Below are 23,252 nucleotides of genomic sequence, written 5' to 3'. Positions count from 1 at the left end.
TTTTAGCAATAAAATGTTTTTTTTAATTAAGGTATGTACATTGGGGCATAGTTAGTAAGCTACACTACACTGTAAACATAACTTTTATATGCACTGGGAATCCAAAACATCAGTGTGACTCATTTTACTGTGATATTTGCTTTATTGTGGTAGTCTGGAGTGTCTCTGAGATATGCCTGTATTGTACTCATTTTTATAACTTTGTAGTAATTAAGGATATATTGAAAAGCTATAACCTTTATGACATTATAGACCATGTGTTTACTTATTTCTTTCTACTGTTAATTCTCTTTATATTGTCTTTCACGTATTGTGATTTATATCCTTTTCTAAAGCCATCAATAAAATAATATTTATAAAGAATCATAACTTCAAAACTGCTAGGAGTAAATGATGAAAGCAGTATGTCATCTGATTGATAGCTTGACAGGTATAAAAAATGGACAGGGTATGAGTGAAATTTAATTATTTTAAATAATATAAATGCACATTTTGAAACATTGACTGTGAATAATGATTTCAATGTATCTCAGCATGCAACAGAAGAATAAATAATTTTTTAACATTTAGATTGATCTTCTTCTTGTTGTGCTATATCCATCATTGGACATTGGCGATCATGTTGGTGATCCTATTTTTATCAACAGCCACACAAAAAAGTGCTGCTGAGTTTTGTCCAAACCGGTCCCTTAGGTTTTAGATTGATATTAGTTAATAAAAATGAAATATCTAGAATATTTTAATATTTTTTTTTAAATATAAAATATCCTTTTTAGCCAAGATGGATAAAATTCTGATCATATTTTAGTTTGTGAAAAAAATGATAAAATGTCTTACATGATGCAGTTCCATTTTAATTCTCATTTGGAAATTAATTAATTGGTATTTTTGGAATAGACAAAAAATCCAGTTCAAACTTAGGTTGGATTTTGAAAAGAATCTATCTTGCTCCAGAGTTTCATTCATTACATTCTAAGCTTGAATCTGAATATTTGTATATCTCTTTGAATGCACTGAACTCACAAAAGATGTAAATTGTGTTTAACACAAGAAATGTGTGTGTGGGGGGGTGAACTGAATATTTATAGCAACATGGGAGAAGTGGTACAACTGGATTGAGAACAGAAAAAACGAAAAGAAATAGACAAAATAGAAGTAGCAGTAAAATGTATAGCGTATATTTGAATTGGAATGTTATGGTATGTAAATGGTAACAGTTGTGCGTAAGATGTGAATAAAATTTGTTTATTTGTAAAAACATAATAAAAATACTAATTAAAAAAAAGAAATCAGAAAGCCAGTGAAATGATTTTGCAGAGAAGGGGAACAAGGGGAGAAAGTTATTTGTTTATATTTCACAATCCTCTGCAAGGCACAGTTTCAGTAGGAAGGAGGTGGATGAAGAATATAATGCTTGGGCAGGCTGTAAGAATGGAATATCTATCATTTTCTAAGCAGGCTCTCCAGACTGCAGTTTTTCTAAGTCCCGAAAGATTGCCAAGGGGCATTGGAAACTGGAAAAATCCTATATTTCTCTTTGGGGGATGAATTTATAGGGAACTTGTGAAATTAATAGTATACACTGAAAATTGTTAATTGTTAAAAAAGACAATATTGCATTATCGTTAGCATATGGTTCATGTGACTTCCTTTGACACCAGTAAAATATGTTGAATTAAAATATCATTTTAAGATCTCACAAATCAGAAATTGGAGGGGCTGTAGTAAGGAATACTGGGCTATTAATATTGAGCTATTAAGCTCTGTTTGATTGAGTTCTTGACAGCTAGTTAATTTGTTAAACAAACAACAGCACAGCAAAAGCTCACATTTTTATTGCTCTGCCTGGAGAAGAGAGCTTCTTCAGGCAGAATGGTAAGGAAAATCTGGAGTACATCTGAAGGGAATCATTTCTTGCATGCATTGACAAAACCAGAGCCTGAACAGGAGCATCACCAGGCTTTCTGGACAGCTAGCATATCCAGGCAGAGCAGGAAAAATATGAGTTTGTACATTTGCTCTAATCATTCTGAAAATGCTGGGATGTATTGATTAAATGAATTTACCCAGCTATCCTGCTCAATCTTGTGTCTTCACAGTTCACAATGCAATACATAAATCATAAAGCAACATTTCATTAAAACTGAGGACCCCAAAGATTACATTCCAGTCATATTATGGGTATCCGACTCTATTGACAATCTAGCCTTAGCTACTGGGAGAAAAACAGCTCCTCAGCTTAGGTACTGGATGTCACCAGGTGATTGAAGCTTCACTCTTCATAACATATTCACGTGTTATAGGGAGGCAGAGCTTCGATCACCTAATGGTGCATGCCATTTTGAAACTAGTGACCATTACTTCAGAACCCCTAGGACAATAGGCACAACATTACTTTACCTCAAGCCAATTCTAAGCTGAAGTATTGCCAGTGAATTTTGATTGTGCATGCTATCTCTCAACTGATAATGCTTTTAACACTGATTTTATTGTTTGTGTACCATATCAATTATGTTTAAAAAGGGGAAATTAAATAAAGAAGAAAATCTCTAACCCTCGTACCCTCACTGTTGACACTCAAGAAGATTATCGAGCTGTTTTTTCATATGTCCTCAGTCATCCAAGTTTCTAATCTTTTATTATCAAATGCCATCCAGCAAAAAGAGATTTCATTGTATGGAAGATTTTTTTTTCCTGTCAGCCTTGCATTTCAAAATCACTGCATTTTCCCAGGGTTTTAGGGTTTTAAACTTTAGTTCAATTTTATTATTTAGAGCAGATTCTTGAGTGATATCAGAATGATGATAAAGGTCAATCCTATATGGAATTACAGTGGATCGTAGCATTGCAAAGCTTGAGAAATCCTATCTTGCCGATGTTACGATTCACTGTATTTTATTTTTGCTAAAATAATAATTTATAATATAAAATAATAACAATTTGAGTAGGAGGTATAGATGCATTGGTGTATCCCTATTAATTATGAGAACTAATTGTTATCTAATTTATATATCATCCTAGATTATATTCTTTCTGTTTTATTCTGTGATTGGCATATGTTTCTGCCTGGATGATTTTTATATAAGAATGGTAAAATATCATTATTTGATTGAAATATATTTAATTACGCTAGAACCAATAAGCCTTGTTGAGGGGATGTGACTTATTGTCTTATATTGTTAGGATTACGCCGACACCTCTTGGGGAAGGGAAGAGCACAGTGACAATTGGCTTAGTGCAAGCACTGACAGCCCACCTTAAAATAAATTCCTTTGCCTGCCTGAGACAGCCTTCTCAAGGACCTACTTTTGGTGTCAAAGGTAAGCATTACCTCCTCATCTAAGAGCAGGCAGTAATTTCCCTTTGAAAATCACAGGAGGGTTTGCTGGTGACATCATGTTATTAGCAGAAGAGATAGAGCCAAAAGTCATGGACTTTTTGAAATGGCTTAACACAGGAGTCCCCAAGCATGGCAACTTTAAGACTTTTGTTCTTCAACTCCCAGAATTCCTTGGCCCTCCATGCTGGCTGGAGAATTCCGGGAATTGAAATCCACAAGTCTTAAAGTTGACAACCAGGAGAGACTCCAGGTTTAGCAGTTTGTCAGGTAGTCCAGACAAGAAACCAAAACCGTGACTACTAATACTACCCTTATTCTAAGGTTGCAGTAACATCTTGGAAGTTTGAAAGTGAACGCACTTCCCCCTTCCCTACCTTTACTTTCCAGTGAATTAGGAAACATCTCTTCTAAGACACTTATTGCACCCCATTAATCCTCTGGATTAAAATTTTGTTTACTAGACTATTCTCTAGGCCCGTGATGGTGAACCTATGGCATGTGTGCCACAGGTGGCACACAGCGCCCTCTCTGTGGGCACTCAAGCCATCGCACCAGTTCAGCTGTGCCGTACATGTGCGTGTGCCTCCTGCCAGCCAGCTGGTCATCAGGTCTCTGCTGCGCATGCGTGGGGGGCGTGCAGCGGGCGTGTGCATGCAGGCCCATGGGGCAGGGCACGTGTGGGGAGCATGCATGCAGGGGGGAAGGTGCATGTGGGGGTGTGCATACATGAGGCCATGCACATGCACGAGGGGCAGGGCGCATGCATGGGGGCACACACCCATTGCATTTTGGGAGTTCACGTGCACGCGCTTTGGGCACTCGGTCCAGAAAAGGTTAGCCATCATTGTTCTAGGTTATGACTCTTATTCCTGTCTCTCAATGCTATTTTCACTGCTCATTACATCACCTTAAGTTTTGCAAAGCTTTAGACACCCTGTTTGTTTCTTAAACTCCCCTCCCCATATGAAATGGAACACAATTTGAGAGGAACAAATTTGTTTCATTCATTAAATCCCTATAGCTATAGTTGAGGAAAGCTGATGCTTTTTAATTCAATGTGTTAGTCTGTAAAGGTGTTGGTAGTCTCCTGAGTTTTGATCCTCAAATACCTGAAATCCTTCAAACCCTTCCAAGTTCGCCAAACATTTACCCTGTTCCAGGGGTTTTGAGGTGTTCTCACAGACCCGAAAGATGCTGGAGACAATAGGCAATCCAAATCTGTTACAGTAGAACCTCTGGTCACAAACGCTTCTGACCACGACCAAATTGGGTTCCGACCAAAAAATTCACAAAATTTTTGAATCTGGTCATGAACACATATTCAGGTGGTGATCAAACACAGCCGTGGACGATTTCCTCTTCTATGCCATTTTTTTTGTAAGCGCCAAACAACAGCAACCTCGTGTGGCTGCATTAATTTTTCATTAATTTTGGTTAGGTTTGAGTCACTATCAAATCGGGTTGAGACCAAAGTTATGGAATGAATTATGGTCATGACCAGAGGTTCTACCAGAGGTATAAGGAAATTGGATTAGCTTCCTGATCATAATCCTGAGCTGAATAAGGAGGGAATGTCAACTTGAAATGAGGGGAAATTGTGACCTCTATCCTCCAGAGTTTGCTAACATGTTCTCTTCATTATGTAGGAGGAGCAGCAGGAGGTGGATATGCTCAAGTCATACCTATGGAAGAGGTAAATACATATTTTGCCTTGGAAAATTAAATAATGCAGAGGCTCTAATTGTCCTCTGCATTAAGAAGGAGTAGTTTTTCTGTGAAATTAATTTAAATAGCACCCCAACTTTAATTTTTAAATAATGACTTCAGCTTGGGCCAAGATAATTTGCTGCCAGATGTGGGGTGCACATTTCATCTTTGGTAGCTTTGAAGGACATCCTAGATTCAGACACAATAAGAACTTCCAAAACAAGGGTTAAGCCAAGCAATCCTAGAAAGAATTGACACCCTAGTTTCTAGTGCCCTCCACCAAAAAAATAAACGTTCCTCTGCTAGGGTCCATATTGAAAATTTCATTTTGTGTACCAGTCTGCATGTGATCCTAGATCAAGTGGCTTTACTCACGGTCACTCATGCCCTAGTCATGTCTCAGTTAGACTACCGCAATGCGCTCTACATGGGGCTGCCTTTGAAGAGCATCTGGAAAATTCAGCTGGTCAAAATGCAGTGGCACGAGCGATTGCACTTCATGAGCTGCTTTGGTTACCAATTTGTTTCCAGACCCAATTCAAGGTGCTGGTGTTGATCTTTAAAGCCCTTATGGCATGGGGCCAGGTTATTTGAGAATCACCTCTCCCCGATTTCATCTGCCTGTCTCGCTAGATCTAGTAGAGAGGGCAAGTTATGGGTTTCATCATCTAGGAGGCTACTTTTAGTGGACTGTAGACAGTAGGCCTTCTCTGAAGTGGTACCCACATTGTGGACTCTTCTCCCCACTGAGCTGAGGAGCCTCATCTCTTCGAGCTTCTGAAGTTCACTCAAGACTTGGCCTGGGGACCCGGTAGTGGGTGAGCTAGTGAGGTGGCTGTGTTATTGACAACGTCCCTTCTAATTTTTATTTTAGCTTGGTTTTTTGTAGTTGTAGATGTTTTAGTGGTTAATAATTGTAATAACATTTGTGGGTGTTTATTGATTGTTTTAACTTGTAAGAGTCACTTGTTCTGTGAGATGTGTGGCTATATAAATTATGTTGGTAAGTGATATACAGACAGACACACAGACAGACTCATTAATTCATTGGATTAATTTTCTCAGAGATATTAAACTTTTCAATTAAGGAAATATATGAAAAGGTTTCCTTTCCACCTAGATTTTTATTTCTTACGGAGTCTGAGGTGGGTTCATACAGTTATTTCAAAACACATGTCATTTTTGTTCCTCTTTATCCAAATCATAAATCAAAATGATTTCTAAATGGATCTGTGCAAATCACCCACAGCCTGCCACATTAAAAAAGTAATATTTTCAACTTTCCTGTATGAATTTCTGCTTAGGTCATGAGAACTAAGTTATTGAACATAGAACTGGGACCATCTATAGCGTAGTAAATCACTTCAATCACGACAGTTATGATTCCATAATATTTCAAACTGCTCATCTGAACTACTAAACCCAGAAGTGAAAGTGTTTGGATGAGTTGAAACAACTGACACTAGTTTAATGGAGTGTGCAAAAAGAATGTCTTTTTCATATTTCATTCCTATATAGTTCAACCTTCACTTAACTGGTGATATTCATGCCATTACTGCAGCAAATAATTTGCTGGCTGCTGCCATAGACGCTAGGATTCTACACGAGAACACTCAGTCTGATAAGGTAAGAATAATCCTTCACTCCACAGTAATTTTCTGTGAAATGCAATTTTGAGAATATAATAATTAAAACCATTTCAAATATTTCATCACTGACCGCTTGGAGTTTGAAGGTCTGAGACTTATGTGGAGAAAAGAAAAGTTGGATTTTCCCCTTGCTTTGTTCCCTTTAAATCCATCCTTCCTTCCTCCCTCCCTTCCTTCCTTCCTTCCTTCCATCCATCCATCCATCCAACCATCAAACATCCATCCATTCTTCCATCCAGGAGAGGATTTTTTAAATGATTTTTTTTAAATTTGCATTTATATCCCGCCCTTCTCCGAAGACTCAGGGCGGCTTACACTATGTCAAGCAATAATCTTCATCCATTTGTATATTATATACAAAGTCAACTTATTGCCCCCAACAATCTGGGTCCTCATTTTACCTACCTTATAAAGGATGGAAGGCTGACTCAACCTTGGGCCTGGTGGGACTTGAACCTGCAGTAATTGCAAGCAGCTGCTGTTAATAACAGACTGTCTTAGCAGTCTGAGCCATTCAGAGGCCCTGATGATGACATAATGATTCAAAGTTTCAACCCCTTTCTGATCCTACCTGATCCTTTAAAAACAATACATGTACAACAGAACAGTTCTGGCCCTGGGGGCCGGGGCTATTACTATTTTCAAAAAAAGAAGGTAGTGCCTACTCTGACTCATGCTTGTAGACATTAATTAAGGGTTTCTCAACCTTGGCAACTTTAAGACATGAGGTCTTCAACTCCCAGCTAACCAGCATATGCTGACTGATGAATTCTGGAAGTTGAAGTTCATATGTGTTAATGTTACCAGAATTGAGAAATCTTGCAAATGAATTTCTCTGCTCCAGAAGTCTGACTAGGACTCAATGAACTTGTGCTGTAGTGGGAAGAAATCTATGTATTTAGATTACCAACAAGAAAATGATGCCCCTAAACATTTCAATCAATCAGAATAGAGCTGGAAGGGACCTTGGAAGTCTTCTAGTCCAATTCCTTGCTCAAGCAGGAAACCCTATACGATTTCAGACAAGTGACTGTCTAGTCTCTTCTTAAGAACCTCCAGTGATGAAGCACCTACAACTTCTGAAGGCAAGCTGTTCCACTGGTTAATTATCCTCACTGTTAGGAAGTTTTTCCTTAATTAAAATATTTCATCATGGACCGCTGGTCCATGAAGGTCTGAGTCCATGAAGGTCTGAATTTGAAGGTCTGAGATTTGTGTGGAGAAAATAAAAAGTTTTGTAATGGGGAAGAACACTGTGCTGCCCTAGTGCGTTGGTTTTGAGATTAGTCAATGAACAAAGGTATTTTGTGGTTCAGAGGCTCATCTTTTCTGCTTGTTTAATTTAAAAATTGTTTGTCATGCTCATGCCGATAGAGTTGAGCAATTATAGAAACTTTGGATCACATAATTTAATATGAAATCTGTCATATTAAAATTGCTGTCCTGGACATATGGTATATTATTAGAAATAGCCCAAAACTCTGGTGAGATGCAGAGCTCAAGTTGCTCATTCAGGTATTCTTATTTTGAGAAAGATAAGTATGCAGCACCATTGATAGTGACCCCATGCATTTACATAAATACATACATAAACCTTTGAGCTGGAAAAGATATATGCCCATGACCTCCAGAACAGTCTTTTAATTGTAACGTGCCACATTTCATATTTGTAAGTGTGATGGTTATACACACTGCTTTTTCTCATAAAAGGCATTTTGAAGTTGAAATAACGGTTGGATCGAATATTTCTCTTGAAATGCATAGAATTTCAAAATCATAGGATTAGGCTTGGCTACGTTCTTGGCTTAGATTCAACATTACGTAAGCTTTAGTTTGATTTTTCCTTTCTCCTTTTACATCTGGCTCAAAAAAGGAATGGGAACTCCAGGACAAAGTGATGGCCATCTCTCAGTTGTGGGAGTTGCAACACTTGGGAGGGAACCAAGTTGGTGGAAACTGCATTTGAATGACTCAAAAATTAGTTCCAATCTGCTGCATAAATAAGAACAGACCTAGTTTCCAGGGCCAGATTATTTAAAGTATTAGGCAAGGAAAAAATTAGATTCCCTATCATAAAACCTCCAAAAGGACTGAGGGAGGGGTAATTAAATAAATGCTGTACTTAAGGAAAGAGTTATACTAAATGTAATTCTGTCCCCTAAACCTGACACTTACTGGTGTTCTCAGTTTTTCTGTTTTCAGTTCAGCTCTTCAGGGGAGTACTACACAATCTCTCTGCTGAAGCCTTCCTTTCTCATTCATGTGCATTTTATTAATTATGACACCAACTCGTTTTAGAGCAGTTTGTTTTGTTTCTTTTTAAAAAGAAGGAAAATTGTCTCAGAAGCTACAGTAAATGGAGGCATGTTTAGAAAAGCTTTGTAACATGGATACAAAGCTTGAACAGAATTATCTGTCTATAGTACCTGATTGGAATAACACTTACCTTACTGGCATTTACTGTTGTATTCTTTGCAGGCCTTATATAATAGATTGGTTCCATTAGTCCATGGAGAAAGAAAATTTTCAGCTATACAACTTGCCCGCATGAAAGTAAGTAGTTCTTTAAGGAATATCTTAGAGAATCTTTTGGAAGACATTGGTTTGGGTGTCCCAAAAGTGCTTTTTCAAAAGGCAACTGGACTTTCCGGTTTTTCTTTGAAGATGTTTTGCTTCTCATCCAAGAGGCTTCTTCAGCTCTGGCTGGATGGTGGATCCTTCCATTCCCCACCACCCAGTCAAAGCTGAAGAAGCTTCTTGGATGAGAAGCGAAACGTCTTCAAAGAAAAAATGGAAAGTCCAGTTGCCTCTTGAAAAATCACCTTTGGGACAACCATGACCTGGATGACTGAGAATCTCTATAGACATTGGTTTGGGCTTTTCTTTTCAAAATAAAAGAAATAAAGTTGATACAAACTTTAATGAGAAGAGGAGGAGGAGATTCTAATAAAGACTGGCTTGGCTACACACAAGAATAGGATGAAATAAATGTAACTGGGGCACAATTAAAGATGCTGAGCCTGTCAACTGGAAAGCTGACTGCCCAGGTTCAAGACCTACACTCTGTGCAATGAGGTGAACCCACCTGTTACCTGCCTCAGTGCCTGTCCACCTAGCCGTTCAAAAACATGCAGATGTGAGTAGATAAATAGGTACCACTTCATTGGGAAGGTAACAGCATTCTGTTCAGCTCAGTATATAATTATGCTGGCCACATGACCACAGAAATATCTTGGGACAGTGCTGGCTCCCTCAGCTAAGAAATAGAGATAATCACCGCCTCCTAGAGTCAGACATGACTGGACAGAGGAAACCTTTACTTTTACCTTTAAATGTAACTATTTGCTTCCATCATATGGAATTCTGTATGGGGTTGGGGAATCCCTCTAAAAGAGAACAACGGGAAGACATTTTCATGTGGTTTCAGCAACTCAAATTTTTACAGCTGTTAAAAAGTGGTTCGTAGCTTTAAGTTACAATCCAAAGGACCTTGAAGTGAATAAAAATATTGACTTTTAAATACAGTATATTTATACTCTTTGGTTCTTCAACTTCAAGCAAACCACCAAGTTCTGAATCTCCACATGAGGATGGGAAAAATGATGATGTATAGACTGCCCACATCTATGCAAAAAGCAAGGTAGATTCAGAATAATTATATGGTCCAGAGTTATTTAAGAACCTGGAGAAATCTTTAAATTAATGCCACTTATTGCTTGGGTGAGGGATGCTGAAAAGATTATGTAGCTATCTTGCTGAGATTCTTTGATTTTTCTCACTGACAGACTACAAATAGCAGGCTGGAATTGTAAAACAATGGCAGGCAGCTATTTATCTTAACAGTTAAATGTCTTCTCTGGGAATTACTAAATTTGATTATGATTCTCAGTCTTGCAGAGGAAAACAATCCAGCCATACATTTTGTATATAAAAGCACTGAATGTATTTAATTTCTCTAATCAAATGCTAAGATTACTGTAGTTGCCTAAAATGCTGTCCAACATATTTTTGAAAAAGTGAAGGAAGAGAAAGAACTTAGTTTAGAATGGAAATTATAATTATACAAATTATAATACTTGAGATCACATTTTGATTAATAATAATTGCAATGTGTTGATTTAAATAACATGACAGCTTAATTTATGGGGCAGGCTAGCACTTTTGATAACCATGGGATGGCATTGGATGGCTGCAAAGACAGTACTCCAAGAGTACTGTTCTTTATTTTTTATTTTCACTTGTATTTTGCACTGTCCAGTTGTTCTTCTGGAAATTAAAACAGGATTTTATTTATTTATTTATTTATTAGATTTTTATACTGCCCTTCTCCCAAAGGACTCAGGGCGGTGTACAGCCAATTATAAAAAACAATAACAATATACAATTAAAACAAAGAATTAAAAAACTTATTCTATAGTCGGCCAAAATTTAAAATAATTAAATTTAAAAACCCTTAAAATTCATAAAATTACAGCCCCAATTAAAAGTAATATTTAAAAATTTAAGCCAGTCCCGCTTGAATAAATAAATGCATTTTCAGCTTGCGGCAGAAGGTCCGAAGGTCAGGCAATTGAAAATAATCATCTTATCTTCAGGATAAGATGAAGTCTAAATTTATATCTGCTACAGAATAATACTTGGAGATACAGAATTAGGAAAGAAATTAGTCTCTTATCCTATTCTCCATTCACAATAGCCTTATCTGCTAGAGAGTAATTTAAGCATGTCATTCAAGATAATTGTTTAACAACATACACTGGAGATTCAATAACTGCCTCCTGTTGAGCCTCTTATTAGCAGTTCCACTACTAGGTATACTGAGTGTCTACAGCAGGGAGATGAGCCCTGTAGGCAGCTGGATCCAGAATATTTTGTTACACTGAAGAGTCTCTGCTCTTCAATGTAACCTTATGAGAAGATCTTCCTTCTCATAACCTCATATCTGGTTTATTGTAAAGATGGCTAAACTTCAATTTTGCGCTCCTTGGGGAAACAGGACCTTCACCACCCAGTATCCCATAGACATATTTGTCTTCCATTGTATGCAGCAATTACAGTCGTTTGATAGGGCTTATGATTAGTTTCATAATCTTTCAAAAAATTTTGGTATGGATTGTTTCACACTTCAATCACAAGACATATTTGCTGCTGTTTTTCCTCCTCTTTCTTGTTCCACTGGAAAAGAAAATTAAAACTGAAATGTCTATTGGAATGTCTGTCCCATAAACCACTGCCTGCTTGATTTCTACATTAGGAAAAACTGCAGTGGATCAGATCAGGCTTTGGGTGTCACGTAGACACAATTTAACATATGTGAGAAGTAGTTATATGCCCTGAATATGAGTACTATGAGTACAGATGTGTAAGTTCTGTATGTGTTTCTTTCTCTTTATTTGTTTTTAGAGGCTCGGAATAACCAAAATAGATCCTAAAACATTAACTGCAGATGAGATTAACAAATTTGTGCGACTTGATATAGACACATCTACAATAACATGGCAAAGGGGTAGGTATTTTTAAAAAAGGAGTCTCCATCTAGTCTACTTTGCTCTTGCATAAAGTCATCAACTAGATACCTCCTGGAAAGTTTCAACCCTAACATAAACAAATACTTTTGAAAAAAGCGGAGTTTTATATGCAGTTCTTGGCAAACATTTCTTCTCAGAACTGATTAAGTTATTCAGTGAAAAGGAAAAGAAATCTGTGCATTTGCTTAACTATCTTTTGTGACTTGATAATGGGCTCTGGAAGCAGAGCAAAATCCGACACTATCCTGATTAGTATTTTGGAAACATGATAATAAGTATGGTCTTGATTTATATTTTGTATATTTTGTACTTTGAATTTTGAGAACTGGAAATATGATAAATGTTCCCCTTTTCTTCTTTTAACTCAATGATTTTATTGCTCTGGGCTAAAGACCCACAAAGACCTAACATAAAAGCTATGTAAATGTTCTACACATTTCTTAAGCTTTTTACAATTCTCAGCAAATTTGGTGAATGTGAGAATGTGAAAGCTCCTGTTGTAAGAATCCCACTCTCACCCAGAATAAAAGCATAGGCAATTTGTAGTGGAAAGCTGTAGTGTAATTATCTTTGATTTCCTTGGTTTTTTTATAATATCATAGAAACTGAAAATAGGAGAATGTTGGTAACAATTATAAACAATGGCTTGGTAATAGGTAAGCCAACGAGTATAAAATGTTGTGTCTTCCTCAGAAATGCATATATCCTGTGAGGATGGTGTATTTTTGACACAGTCCACTTCTGACATCCACAGGTCCCATTTCCTGAAAAACCTGCATTTAGAATTGGATGAAGGGATCATAAATAACAGTGCTGAATGTTTCTCCAGTAGGCATCTGTTGAAGGAACATGCACAACTATGACTTATGTATTTTTTCTGATATCAAGAAATAGAAAAGGAGAAGGTTTGCCTTAAGGCATAACAGCACATATTTCATCATTTTATTCATCGCTGCAGCTTGTAGGAGATATTTATGTTTCTTTCATGTAATCAGGACCCTGACTGGCCATGACTGGAAGAGGCCTGTGCGGCTCTCCCTGTGTGTGGCCCTGTGCTGTCTGCTGTCATCAAATCTCAGGCTGTCACAGGCTGATTTTGGTCATAGAGTAGAAGTACAGTATATATTCAGCACATGGAATTTAGCATACTAAATAATCATAGAACAAATACATTTTGGTCAATCTAGGTTGCACAAGTTGAGATACTTGTCCATGTATACCTCCTATCAAAAGATTATAAACTTGTCCCCATTTTAGTTGTAGCATGGGACACCCCTATAAGTTAGTCATTGCTTTCTTCTTCCACAATGTTGCAAGGTGAAAATAGCTTTCCTTCCAGAATTAGTAGCACAAATCAAAAGTGTCAAGAAAATATCTGTAATTCAAAGAGTTTTTAAAACAGTCTGTATTTGTGGCCTACAAAACGTTGTTTTAGAAAGCTTCAGAGGTGGTATTCAGCAGGTTCTAACTAGTTCTGGAGAACCGGTAGCGGAAATTTTGAGTAGTTTGGAGAACCAGTAAATACCACCTTTGACTGGCCCCGCCCCCATCTATTCTCTGCCTCCCGAGTCCCAACTGATCAGGAGGAAATGGGGATTTTGCAGTAACTTTCCCCTGGAGAGGGGAGGGAATGGAGATTTTACAGTATCCTTCCCCTGCCACACCCACCAAGCCACGCCTCACCCACCAAGCCACACCCACAGAACTGGTAGTAAAAATGTTTGAATCCCACCACTGGAAAGCTTGTTTGATTTTTGTACATTAGTGGTGTTTTTTTCCGTATACATATTGAATACCATCTAATAGCTTATAAACAAAAAGGCTTCCTTAAATTTCTGCATTCTTCATTGCAGTAGAACAGCATGTCCTTCCAAATTTTCATTTAACCATAACCTTCTACCAGAAGGAATTTTGGGTGGCAAATAAAATAAAAACATACCACTTAAAAAGACCATTTAGAACATGCTCATTGTTCATCTAAATGTAAAGTAAAGCCTCTTTCAAGTCAGCTTTAACTCCTGGTAACTTCATGGACATATCAATGTTGTTTTCTTGGTAGCAATATAGAAGTGACTTGATCTTCCTTCTTCTGGGACATTTTTTTTATTTAATCTAACAGTCTAACCTACAGTTTTGGTTGTTCTCTGGTGATCTGTCATCCAAATATTAACAGAGTCTTTAAATTTCTCAAATTATCCTTATTTCCAACAATTATTGATTCCAAGGTTAATTTGGATAGTTTTAATTGAAAAATGAAGTTCCAGTGATGAATGTTCAGAAAAATAGTCAATCTGTGGAGAATTCTAAGAAAAGGTCATTCTATCTTTGTACTGAAAGGTTAAGTTTTCCTAAAGACAAAATTTAGAGCAGATAATTTTATAGGTTTTTTTCATATGATTTTGCTAAGCAATATTTTGAATTGCCTTTTGACTTTGTGTCTATGTTAAAATATTAATAATTTGCACTCAGAAATGAATATTTTAAACATTTCTATAATCATCATATTGCACAAAATGTCATTATTCTAGTCCCATGTAAAAGTTTGCAGCAAAATTCAACTATCAAAAAATTCTGTTGCTCTATCTGCTACAGTTCCACGCTTCCATAGCCTTTCAAAAGAATAACATACATTAAAGATAATGAAATATGTGGGTGCTTAGATTGTACCTATAATATATTAACAGGACAAGATAGGCAAACATTTCCCACCCAATTTTGGTAGAAGAACAGAAGCTTTGATACTTTAGTAAATGTTTCAGCTATTTGTTTTCCTTTCAGTGGTGGATACAAATGATAGATTCCTTAGAAAAATAACAATTGGCCAAGCAAATACAGAGAAGGGATTTTCTCGCCAGGTAAGTAAAGTTCCAATACATTGTATGTTTGAGATTAAATTTCATGTAGATTTTATGATGCTTCGTTCCTGCTATTATTTCAGTAAATTGATATACCAAGGTTTAGAAATGAATAAATCTGCACCATAACTTGACATATAGTTTAGAATCATTGTTTCTGTTTCTGTTACGCATAATCTACGTTTATTCCAGAAGTTCAATCTGCTTTACTATCTATAGCATAGAGGAATAATTTCATTTCATCATAGAATAAAATAGAGTTTGAAACAATATGTAGAGCTAGAACTCAATGGGTGTTCTGTTTCCCTCCCCCCAATACTCCCAGCAAAGAGTCAGTCAGAGGCCTTCTTTTCTCCTTTTATTTACATAAATAGATGTCCTGGCCACGTCTACCCACGGGCCTGCCAAGTTTCTGGAGATAACGAGGAAATTATAGATAAGGCCAGAATTACTCACGAATATATTCTTCCCTCCATTGATACAGTTTGCCCGCGCAAATTCATTGCTTTGTCCAAGACAAAAAACCAGGAAGTCCCGCCTCCTATTTATAGACTCTGCAGATGTCACTGCGTGACAATTATGACTTGGCTTTATCCCAACTCTGCTTCTGCTGCGCGCGCCAGTCACGCCTGCGCAGTCTTGCATCACTCCAAAACTGTTCTTGGGGCGTTGCCAAATCAGAAGAAGGCTCCAGAGAATCAGGTCTTGCCGGCCCCTCCTCCTCCCTTTGAGTGGGTGCCAGGGAGGGAAAGGGCTCAAGAGAAGCAGGGCTTGCCAGGTCTTCTCCCTCACTTTCTGAATCATCCGAGTCCAGGAGTCCGGGTCCAGGATCCTGGGTCACAACAATGGGTTACCTCTATTGATAAATTAGCTCAAAAGCAATATGGATGAAATGGCCACCTGCAATTCCAGTATGCCCTTGAGAGCACTTAAGAGCCTATTGCTAAACAAAATAAATATAAGAGAAGGATATCAGATGGAATATACAACCTCCTTCAAGCTTAATGTGATGGGCAGGTGGGCCTAATTCTTTATATAAATATAGCTAGAGAACTAACTAGATAAGAAATTGGTCTTCCAAATAACCATAAAGGCAATGTTGTCCTTTACTATGTTAAATGAGAGAATATGTTATAAGGTTTCTCTAGGGCTATAGGGATCAAACCATTTAGGTTCCATTCCTAGCACTCATCTAAGTACTGAGCTCTTGGGATGTTATCTAGCACCATGCTGATCTTGCCAGCCTTGTAAACCAGTAGAGAACAATATAAAATCTCCTACGCATGAAAACGACTGAGACTGGTTGTATACAATAACAGTCACTTGCAGACAAACTAGGGTTTGATATTCCTTGACTTTTAGGGAAAAGGCAAAGACATAGTCCAAAAACAATCCAGGTCATACACATATAAAGTTAGTCAGTCAGGGATGTTACAAATATCAAGTCTTCTTACCAACGTAGACTTGCACAACAAACAAGGTCTTCTTTCAGTTTGGCAAAACACAGTTCAATTCACAACAATCAGTATCTTGAGGAATCAGTAACTAGCCATGATCAAGCAACGATCATAAAGCTCAAATATACAGTTGCAGCATGTCATCAGGTTACAATGCTGTAGCGTCCCTGTAGATTCTCCACAAGCCATAATTTAGTAGTCCTTTTATACATTGGCTACAGAGCTCAACCAATCAGGATGCTTGCATGATACAGCACAGCCTTAAAGCAATATCATGTCTTTCTACAAACATACATAGTTAGTTTATATATTGCCTGGCCAACTAGTTAGGAAAATAACAATTTCCTGACAGTAAACCAGTAGAGAACAATATAAAATCTCCTACAAGTGAGCTTGACATGGTGTCTAAATAAACTGCAGATTGCTTTGTTGTTTTCTTAGCAGGAATATACAAGTGGTTTCCACGACCGTCTTCTGGTTGTTTGGGGTTTTTTTAAAAAACTTCCCAGTCTAGCTGACAGCTGTGAGACTATGCTAGGCATGTAGGGTATCTAGTTATGAGCTTTGAATGTCTGTTTTCTATAACTTTCCTTTTCTGTTCACAGACTCAGTTTGATATAGCTGTTGCAAGTGAAATTATGGCAATATTAGCGTTAACCAGTAGCCTGTCCGATATGAAAGAGAGACTGGGAAAAATTGTAGTTGCTAACAACACAAAAGGGCATCCTGTGACAGCAGAAGATTTGGTGTGTATTATTTATTTATAATGTTTTCATAATGTTTCAGTGGTTGACAAGCAGCAATGTAATATAAAATAATACAGTAATCATAAAAATGGTCAATTTTATCAAATAATAATACAAGCAAACATGATAGAATCATAAAACAATACCACATATAGCGTTAGACAAAACCTCATCAGTTTCCTAGTACTTCTGCTTATATATGTCTCTGTCCTCAAATGCATTCTGGAAAAGTGAGGGCACAAATCTTCTAGCTGGCAGGAATACAGGAGCTACTCTTTTGTGGAAAACATCTTCAAATACTATATCTTAATAAGGCATGGAAACCAAGCACTCTCTATAACTGTGATGGGGAACCTATGGCACGCGTGCAAGAGGTGGCACGCAGCACCCTCTCTGATGGCACGCGAGTTCAGTTCAGTTCTGCGCATGCGCGCACACCTCCCACCAGCTAGCTGGTCTTCGGGTCTGCCAAGCATTTGTGGGGGCGGGGCGTGGGCAGGGGGCACACGTGCATGTGCATGGGGGCAGGGCACGTGTGTGGGGGTGCATGCATTGCCCTTGGGGTTTGGCCATGCACGCTTTGGGTGCTCAATCCGGAAAAGATTAGCCATCCCTGCTCTATAAGCACGCTATCTCTTTAGGTTTTGCTTAGAATAAGTCATCTCAATCAACCTCTAAGGCATGTAGGATTTTAAAGGGAATCCCAACATCTTGAAATGCACCTGAAAATATATTGGCAACTGATATAGGATACATGGTGGAAGAAGCCAAGACTATTGCAACTAGTAAGGAACATAGTTCCCACAGTATTGGTGTTTTATGACAATTTTCCTGTTAATGTGCAGAGCATTACATTTTGCATTTTTTTGTATGAGCTTTAAGCATGCAATACTTTTTGTAAATCTTTTTTGGGGGGTGGTTAGAAATACAGTGCAGGTAAGGGATAACGTGCTATCTACCTATTCATGAAGCTGTTGCTCAGACAAACCAAAAATTAGTCTATATGCATACATTCTCCTTGCTTTTTTTGAAAAGGACTTTAATCACTTTGCTTTTCTGTTGCTTTCACCCCTTTTGGAGTGGAGAACATGGGAGACCAATTGAAAGCAACTATTTGTAGAACATTAATAACTGTATCCTAAACATTTGTTCTCAAAAAATCTTACTTTCACTTGAGTGTATACTTTGATTAAGGTAAAAGTTTCCCTGTCCAGTCATGTCCGACTCTAGTGGGTGGGGCTTAACTCTGTTTCTTGGCCGATGGAGTCAGCTTTGTCTGAAGACATTTTCTATGGTAATGTGGCCAGCATGGCTATACTCTAAAGTCACACAGAGCACTATTGTGTTCCCACCGAAGTGGTACCTATTAATCTACTCACATTTGGATACTTTTGAATTGCTAGGTGGGCAGGAGCTGGGACAAGAAACAGGAGCTTATCCCATTATGCAGCGCTTGGGTCTCGAACCTGGACTGTCAGCTTTGCAGCTGACAAGCTCTGTATCTTTAACCTCTGAGCCATCGCGCCCCCTCATTTTTATTAATATATTCAAATATGAATTCATTTTAAAAATTACTTTGATTTCCGTCTCTATAAAATGTTTTCATAGTTTTTTACAATTTCTAATTTAATATTCAGCCAAAACCACTAATTCCTTCTTTCTTTTATTTCATTCGGATATGCATAATATTTAATGTACCCAGCAACTCTCTTTGGTCTGAATTTCAAGAGTGCTATATCACATCTTGAGCATAGTGTAACGAAATCTAAAATACACATTGACCGATGAAAACCAGATGCTGTAAGGAATGGAGATGGGAGGAGGCAGAGAAGGAAAAGATAAACTGAATATTTAATAAACTCAGAAGCTCTTTTCAAAAGTGTAATGGTTTTTTAAAAAGCCTGCCTCAGTAATGGAAGTACAGGGTTTGTTGCCAAAATACGGTGTTCACTGAGCACAGTCTTAAAGACTAGATTGCAATTTGGCTGCTATATCATAGCAAAACATTTGATGGATTGATGCCATATCTTCATGGTAAATTAAAATAGCACCCTCAAGATTAGTATTTCAGCAGCCTTAAGGAATATTAAATAAATATGTAGCTATTTATATAGTAATGGCATTTATCAAGTTACATATCTTAGAAAAATACAGAAATGCACCTATTCATTCATTTTGCAAAGAATGCACAGGTAAGAATATTTCTGCAACCACGAAGTGTGAGGATCAGTCAGAAGCCACTTTTTTTCAACCGCACCATAATTGAATGGTTGTTAAATGAAAAGCTATAAGTTGAGGGCTCTCGCTAATTCTTTACAATGAATCTGAGTTAAGACAATCTTTGAAAATTTCATTGAAAATTGAAACTCAGCTTTAACCTAAAAGACACAGTGTGGGATAATTAATAAATCATCAGACAAATTATCTGTATATGAAAGCACCTGCAAATAAGTTGGGCAGCCTGGAAGTGAGTTGCAGATTTTAAAACTGAAATTGATTGATTGCTTATGTGCTATCAAATCATTGTTAACTCTTAGTGATCACATAAATAGATTTTCTTCATGGGTACAGATTGCTAAATTCCAAAACATGGCAAACTTGGCTTTCAGATTACTACTATTTGAACAATTTATAGCCACTGGAAGGAAGAGAGGGGGGAGGGAAAGAAAGAAAGAAAGAAAGAAAGAAAGAAAGAAAGAAAGAAAGAAAGAAAGAAAGAAAGAAAGAAAGACAGTCTGATCTTGGATCTCAGCCAGTTATTTTTAAAGAACGTGCAGATTAACGCAATGCCCTATTTGTCTTCCAGCTTCTCAGCTAATGTTGAAAGTATGCTACTTCTATGCTTGAATTTGCATAAATCAATAGCAGCCATTGAGAGAATTAATTAATTGTCTTTACTATAAACTGTGGCAATGAATTCCATTTAATTCTGTGCTGAGAGAAAAAGACCATCCATTTGTATATCCTATATTTCTTGAATGACAGTAGGTTCCGTCATTACGGGAGACTGAGAAATACAGTTTTCCAAATTAGGTATGATTTTACCGATCCAACTGCCTTTTAAGAAAAATAATTAAAAGCCCCAACGTTGCTGATAACCGTTACTCATAAAGAAGGTTATATAACTTCCCAATCCTTCTCATTTCTCTTTCCCATCTCTACAGTGTCCAGTTCAAAACCGAGCATAATCCAGGTTCCAAATCTTGCCTCACATTTTAATCTGAAAAGCAGTAAGGTTTTAACGATTGTAATAATATGCTAATAATTTCAGTAGTAGCTGGTCCCCTCCCACTCCGCAAAAATAAAAACGGTTAGGAGAGACTGGAATCTTTTGGTTCTCCCAGATTTTCTTCTGCTGGCATTTTATAAGTGCCCTCACAATGCCTGCTAGAGGTGCTTGCCTGTTGATAAATTGCTTGCATGGGAGGCAAAGAGTTACATTCTACTAATGGATCAGAATCTTAGCTGCTACCACCTTCACACACATCACTACTTACCTAGCAGGAAGATCCTTATGGTCTTTATTTACTTTTGTCCTTTTTAATGGCAGGAGGTGAGCTGCTCAAACCCAACACTAGAATGCAGCTCCCCATGTTGTTTATTTTCTCTGAAAACTTACCGGGCCCATGGCAGTCTTACAATGTATATAGGCTGATGCTTTATAGGTGGCACAAGAAATTTGCTAGATATTTTGGGAAAGTTCCACAGTACATTCAAATTCCTCAGGCTAACCCATCAGCAATGCGGGTTATAGAAGGTAGCATGAATGAGCTAGACCCATGCTGGTGAACCTATGGCACGCATCATAGAGGTGGCACACAGCGCCCTGTCTGTGGGCACGCGAGCCAATGCCACAGGTTAGCTCTGCCACATGGTTGCGTGCCTCCCGCCAGCCAGCTGGTCTTTGGGTCTCTGCCGTGCATGTGCGTGGGGGTGGGATGGGGGTGGGGGGTCCACTCGCACATGCACGGGGGGCACATATGTGGGGCTGCACACACACTGCATTTTGGGGGGTTGAATGCATGCACATTCAAATGTGCATGTATGCGCTTTGGGCACTTAGTCCGGAAAAGGTTAGCCATCACTGAGCTAGACTATTTTTCTTCAAAAGAAGCCCCCACCCCGAATTTACAAAAATTACTTCTGATTTCTTCTGAGTCCAACATAATCTAAGGGAAATCTTCCCCTTCTTACATTTGTAGAAACCCTGGGAAAGGTAGTAATCTTGAATAATGTCAAGTTATTAAACCACATAACACTTTGTTGACCTGTGTCTTGACATATTTTAACATTTGGTACAAGTTACTTCTTCCAAATTATAATGTTAAAATGTTGTAAATCAGAAACTTATTTGTAGTTTATAGAAATTGAGGCCATTCTTTTTTCTTGTCTTCTTTTAAGTTGTGATACTATCATACCATAAAGCTAGAATAATTCATTCTAGCTTTATCCATTCTAGGTTTGTTTGTTTTTACCTAAATTACTTGATGCCTTAGGTTAGTTTGCTTGAACTTCTTCTTAGTTTAAAATAACACTAACCTTAAAAATAAAAGAGAAATCTCTTTGTTTTAGGGAGTAACTGGTGCTTTGGCAGTTTTGATGAAGGATGCAATTAAACCAACATTGATGCAGACTTTGGAGGTGAGTCTAGTCCTCTGTAATCCAAAGCTTCATTTCTTTCTTCATAAGTCTAAATTGCCAGCATATGTTTTAAAATATTGAACATGTTAAGGGTGCACTCACTGCTATTCATCCCCTAGAAAAATGGGGTTCACTCACAGAACAAATTCCCCATTCCACATATTGCCCAAGTTTGTACCAATGGCTTCTGGGATCATGAAAGTTATGAGGCCAAAGATGGCTGGGAAATGAAAAGGAAGTCTTTAAAATGAAAAAAAAAGAGTGACCCAAAGCTGCTTTTACAAAAGGCAGTTGGACTTCCTTTGTTTTTCCTTAAAAACATTTCGCTTCTCATCCAAGAAGCTTCTTCTGAAAAATTGAAGAATTGTTCAGAAGAATTCTTTAAAAATTCTTGAAGAAAAATTCTGAAGAAGCTTCTTCAGTTCAGAATTGAAGGAGCTTCTTGGAGGAGAAGTGAAACGTCTTCAAGGAAAAACAAAGGAAGTCCAATTGCCTTTTGAAAAAGCCCCTTTGAGACAACCATGATGACTGGATGACTGAGAATCTCTACAAACATTCTTCAGTGTGACAAAAAAATCTTTGACATTTGATCACATGACATTAGATTATTCCTGAATGTGCAAATTATTACACTGCATGACATATAACCACTTTTAATATTTAATTTACAGCATACTAAAGTGAAAATCCTGGTTTTGCTTCTGTGTTTTCACAAAAGGAATTCCTATGGGTACTTATTTGTAATTTTATTCATGTGTTTTTACTTTGCTTGTATGCTATTTATTCTTAAAAAGCTGAGCGTAGCTAATAGAGTTGAAATAATAATCTGAACCCTTAGTTGCATAAACAAAATAAAACATAAAAAATTAGGAAATACAAATACCATTTGCCTGAAAACCCCTTCAGTTAACCTTCAGTTATTGTACTCCTGCTTTGTCTGGAAGAACAAGTTCAACATTCTTCTTCAGCAAGAGGGTTGAAACTGAGCAAATTTTATTGGGATGGTGATCCAAAGAGTGAGGGCAGTTATACTGAAAATGACTGCTTCAGAGGCCTGACAACTGACAGTCTCATACAGATGGAATCCGAAAGGAATTAAATCTATGTAATCTGGTTCAATGTGCAGATAGATACAGGAGAAGATGGTCCAGGCCCAGAGTCAAATAGGACATTAAAAATGACAACCAGCACCTTTAATCACACCTGCTCCAACGCATCTCCTGAAGCAATGAAAATTGAAGCATCCAAGCAATGTTTGCCCAGGCTACTGGGCAATTTTGGACCAGATATAGCTTCCAAAAGCTCTTTGTAGAACATGTGGTACTTGAA

General features: G+C 37.6%; 1 protein-coding gene across 7 annotated transcripts in view; it reads left to right on the top strand.

The window, feature by feature from the left end:
* MTHFD1L (methylenetetrahydrofolate dehydrogenase (NADP+ dependent) 1 like) overlaps positions 1-23,252 on the top strand; it is a 138,118-nt gene that overhangs the window by 32,213 nt on the left and 82,653 nt on the right. For 5 of the 7 annotated variants that reach the window (XR_009153498.1, XM_058169615.1, XM_058169635.1 and 2 more), the window contains exons 12-19: positions 3,184-3,320; positions 4,987-5,033; positions 6,566-6,673; positions 9,175-9,249; positions 12,100-12,202; positions 15,003-15,079; positions 17,142-17,282; positions 21,855-21,923. Coding sequence is in view for 5 of the 7 variants with exons in the window: in XM_058169615.1 (XP_058025598.1) it covers positions 3,184-3,320; positions 4,987-5,033; positions 6,566-6,673; positions 9,175-9,249; positions 12,100-12,202; positions 15,003-15,079; positions 17,142-17,282; positions 21,855-21,923 (757 nt within the window). In the remaining 2 variants the exon portion in view is untranslated. Of the gene's footprint in view, positions 1-3,183; positions 3,321-3,801; positions 3,978-4,986; positions 5,034-6,565; positions 6,674-9,174; positions 9,250-12,099; positions 12,203-15,002; positions 15,080-17,141; positions 17,283-21,854; positions 21,924-23,252 lie in introns of those variants that run through there. The other 2 variants (XR_009153510.1, XM_058169653.1) reach the window with 2 other exon arrangements.

The sequence above is a fragment of the Ahaetulla prasina genome, chromosome 1, assembly GCF_028640845.1.
Source record: "Ahaetulla prasina isolate Xishuangbanna chromosome 1, ASM2864084v1, whole genome shotgun sequence".
Classification (NCBI taxonomy): Eukaryota; Metazoa; Chordata; class Lepidosauria; order Squamata; family Colubridae; genus Ahaetulla; species Ahaetulla prasina.
Note: the sequence above shows the minus strand (reverse complement) of the source record. Positions and strands in the feature narration are given on the sequence as shown.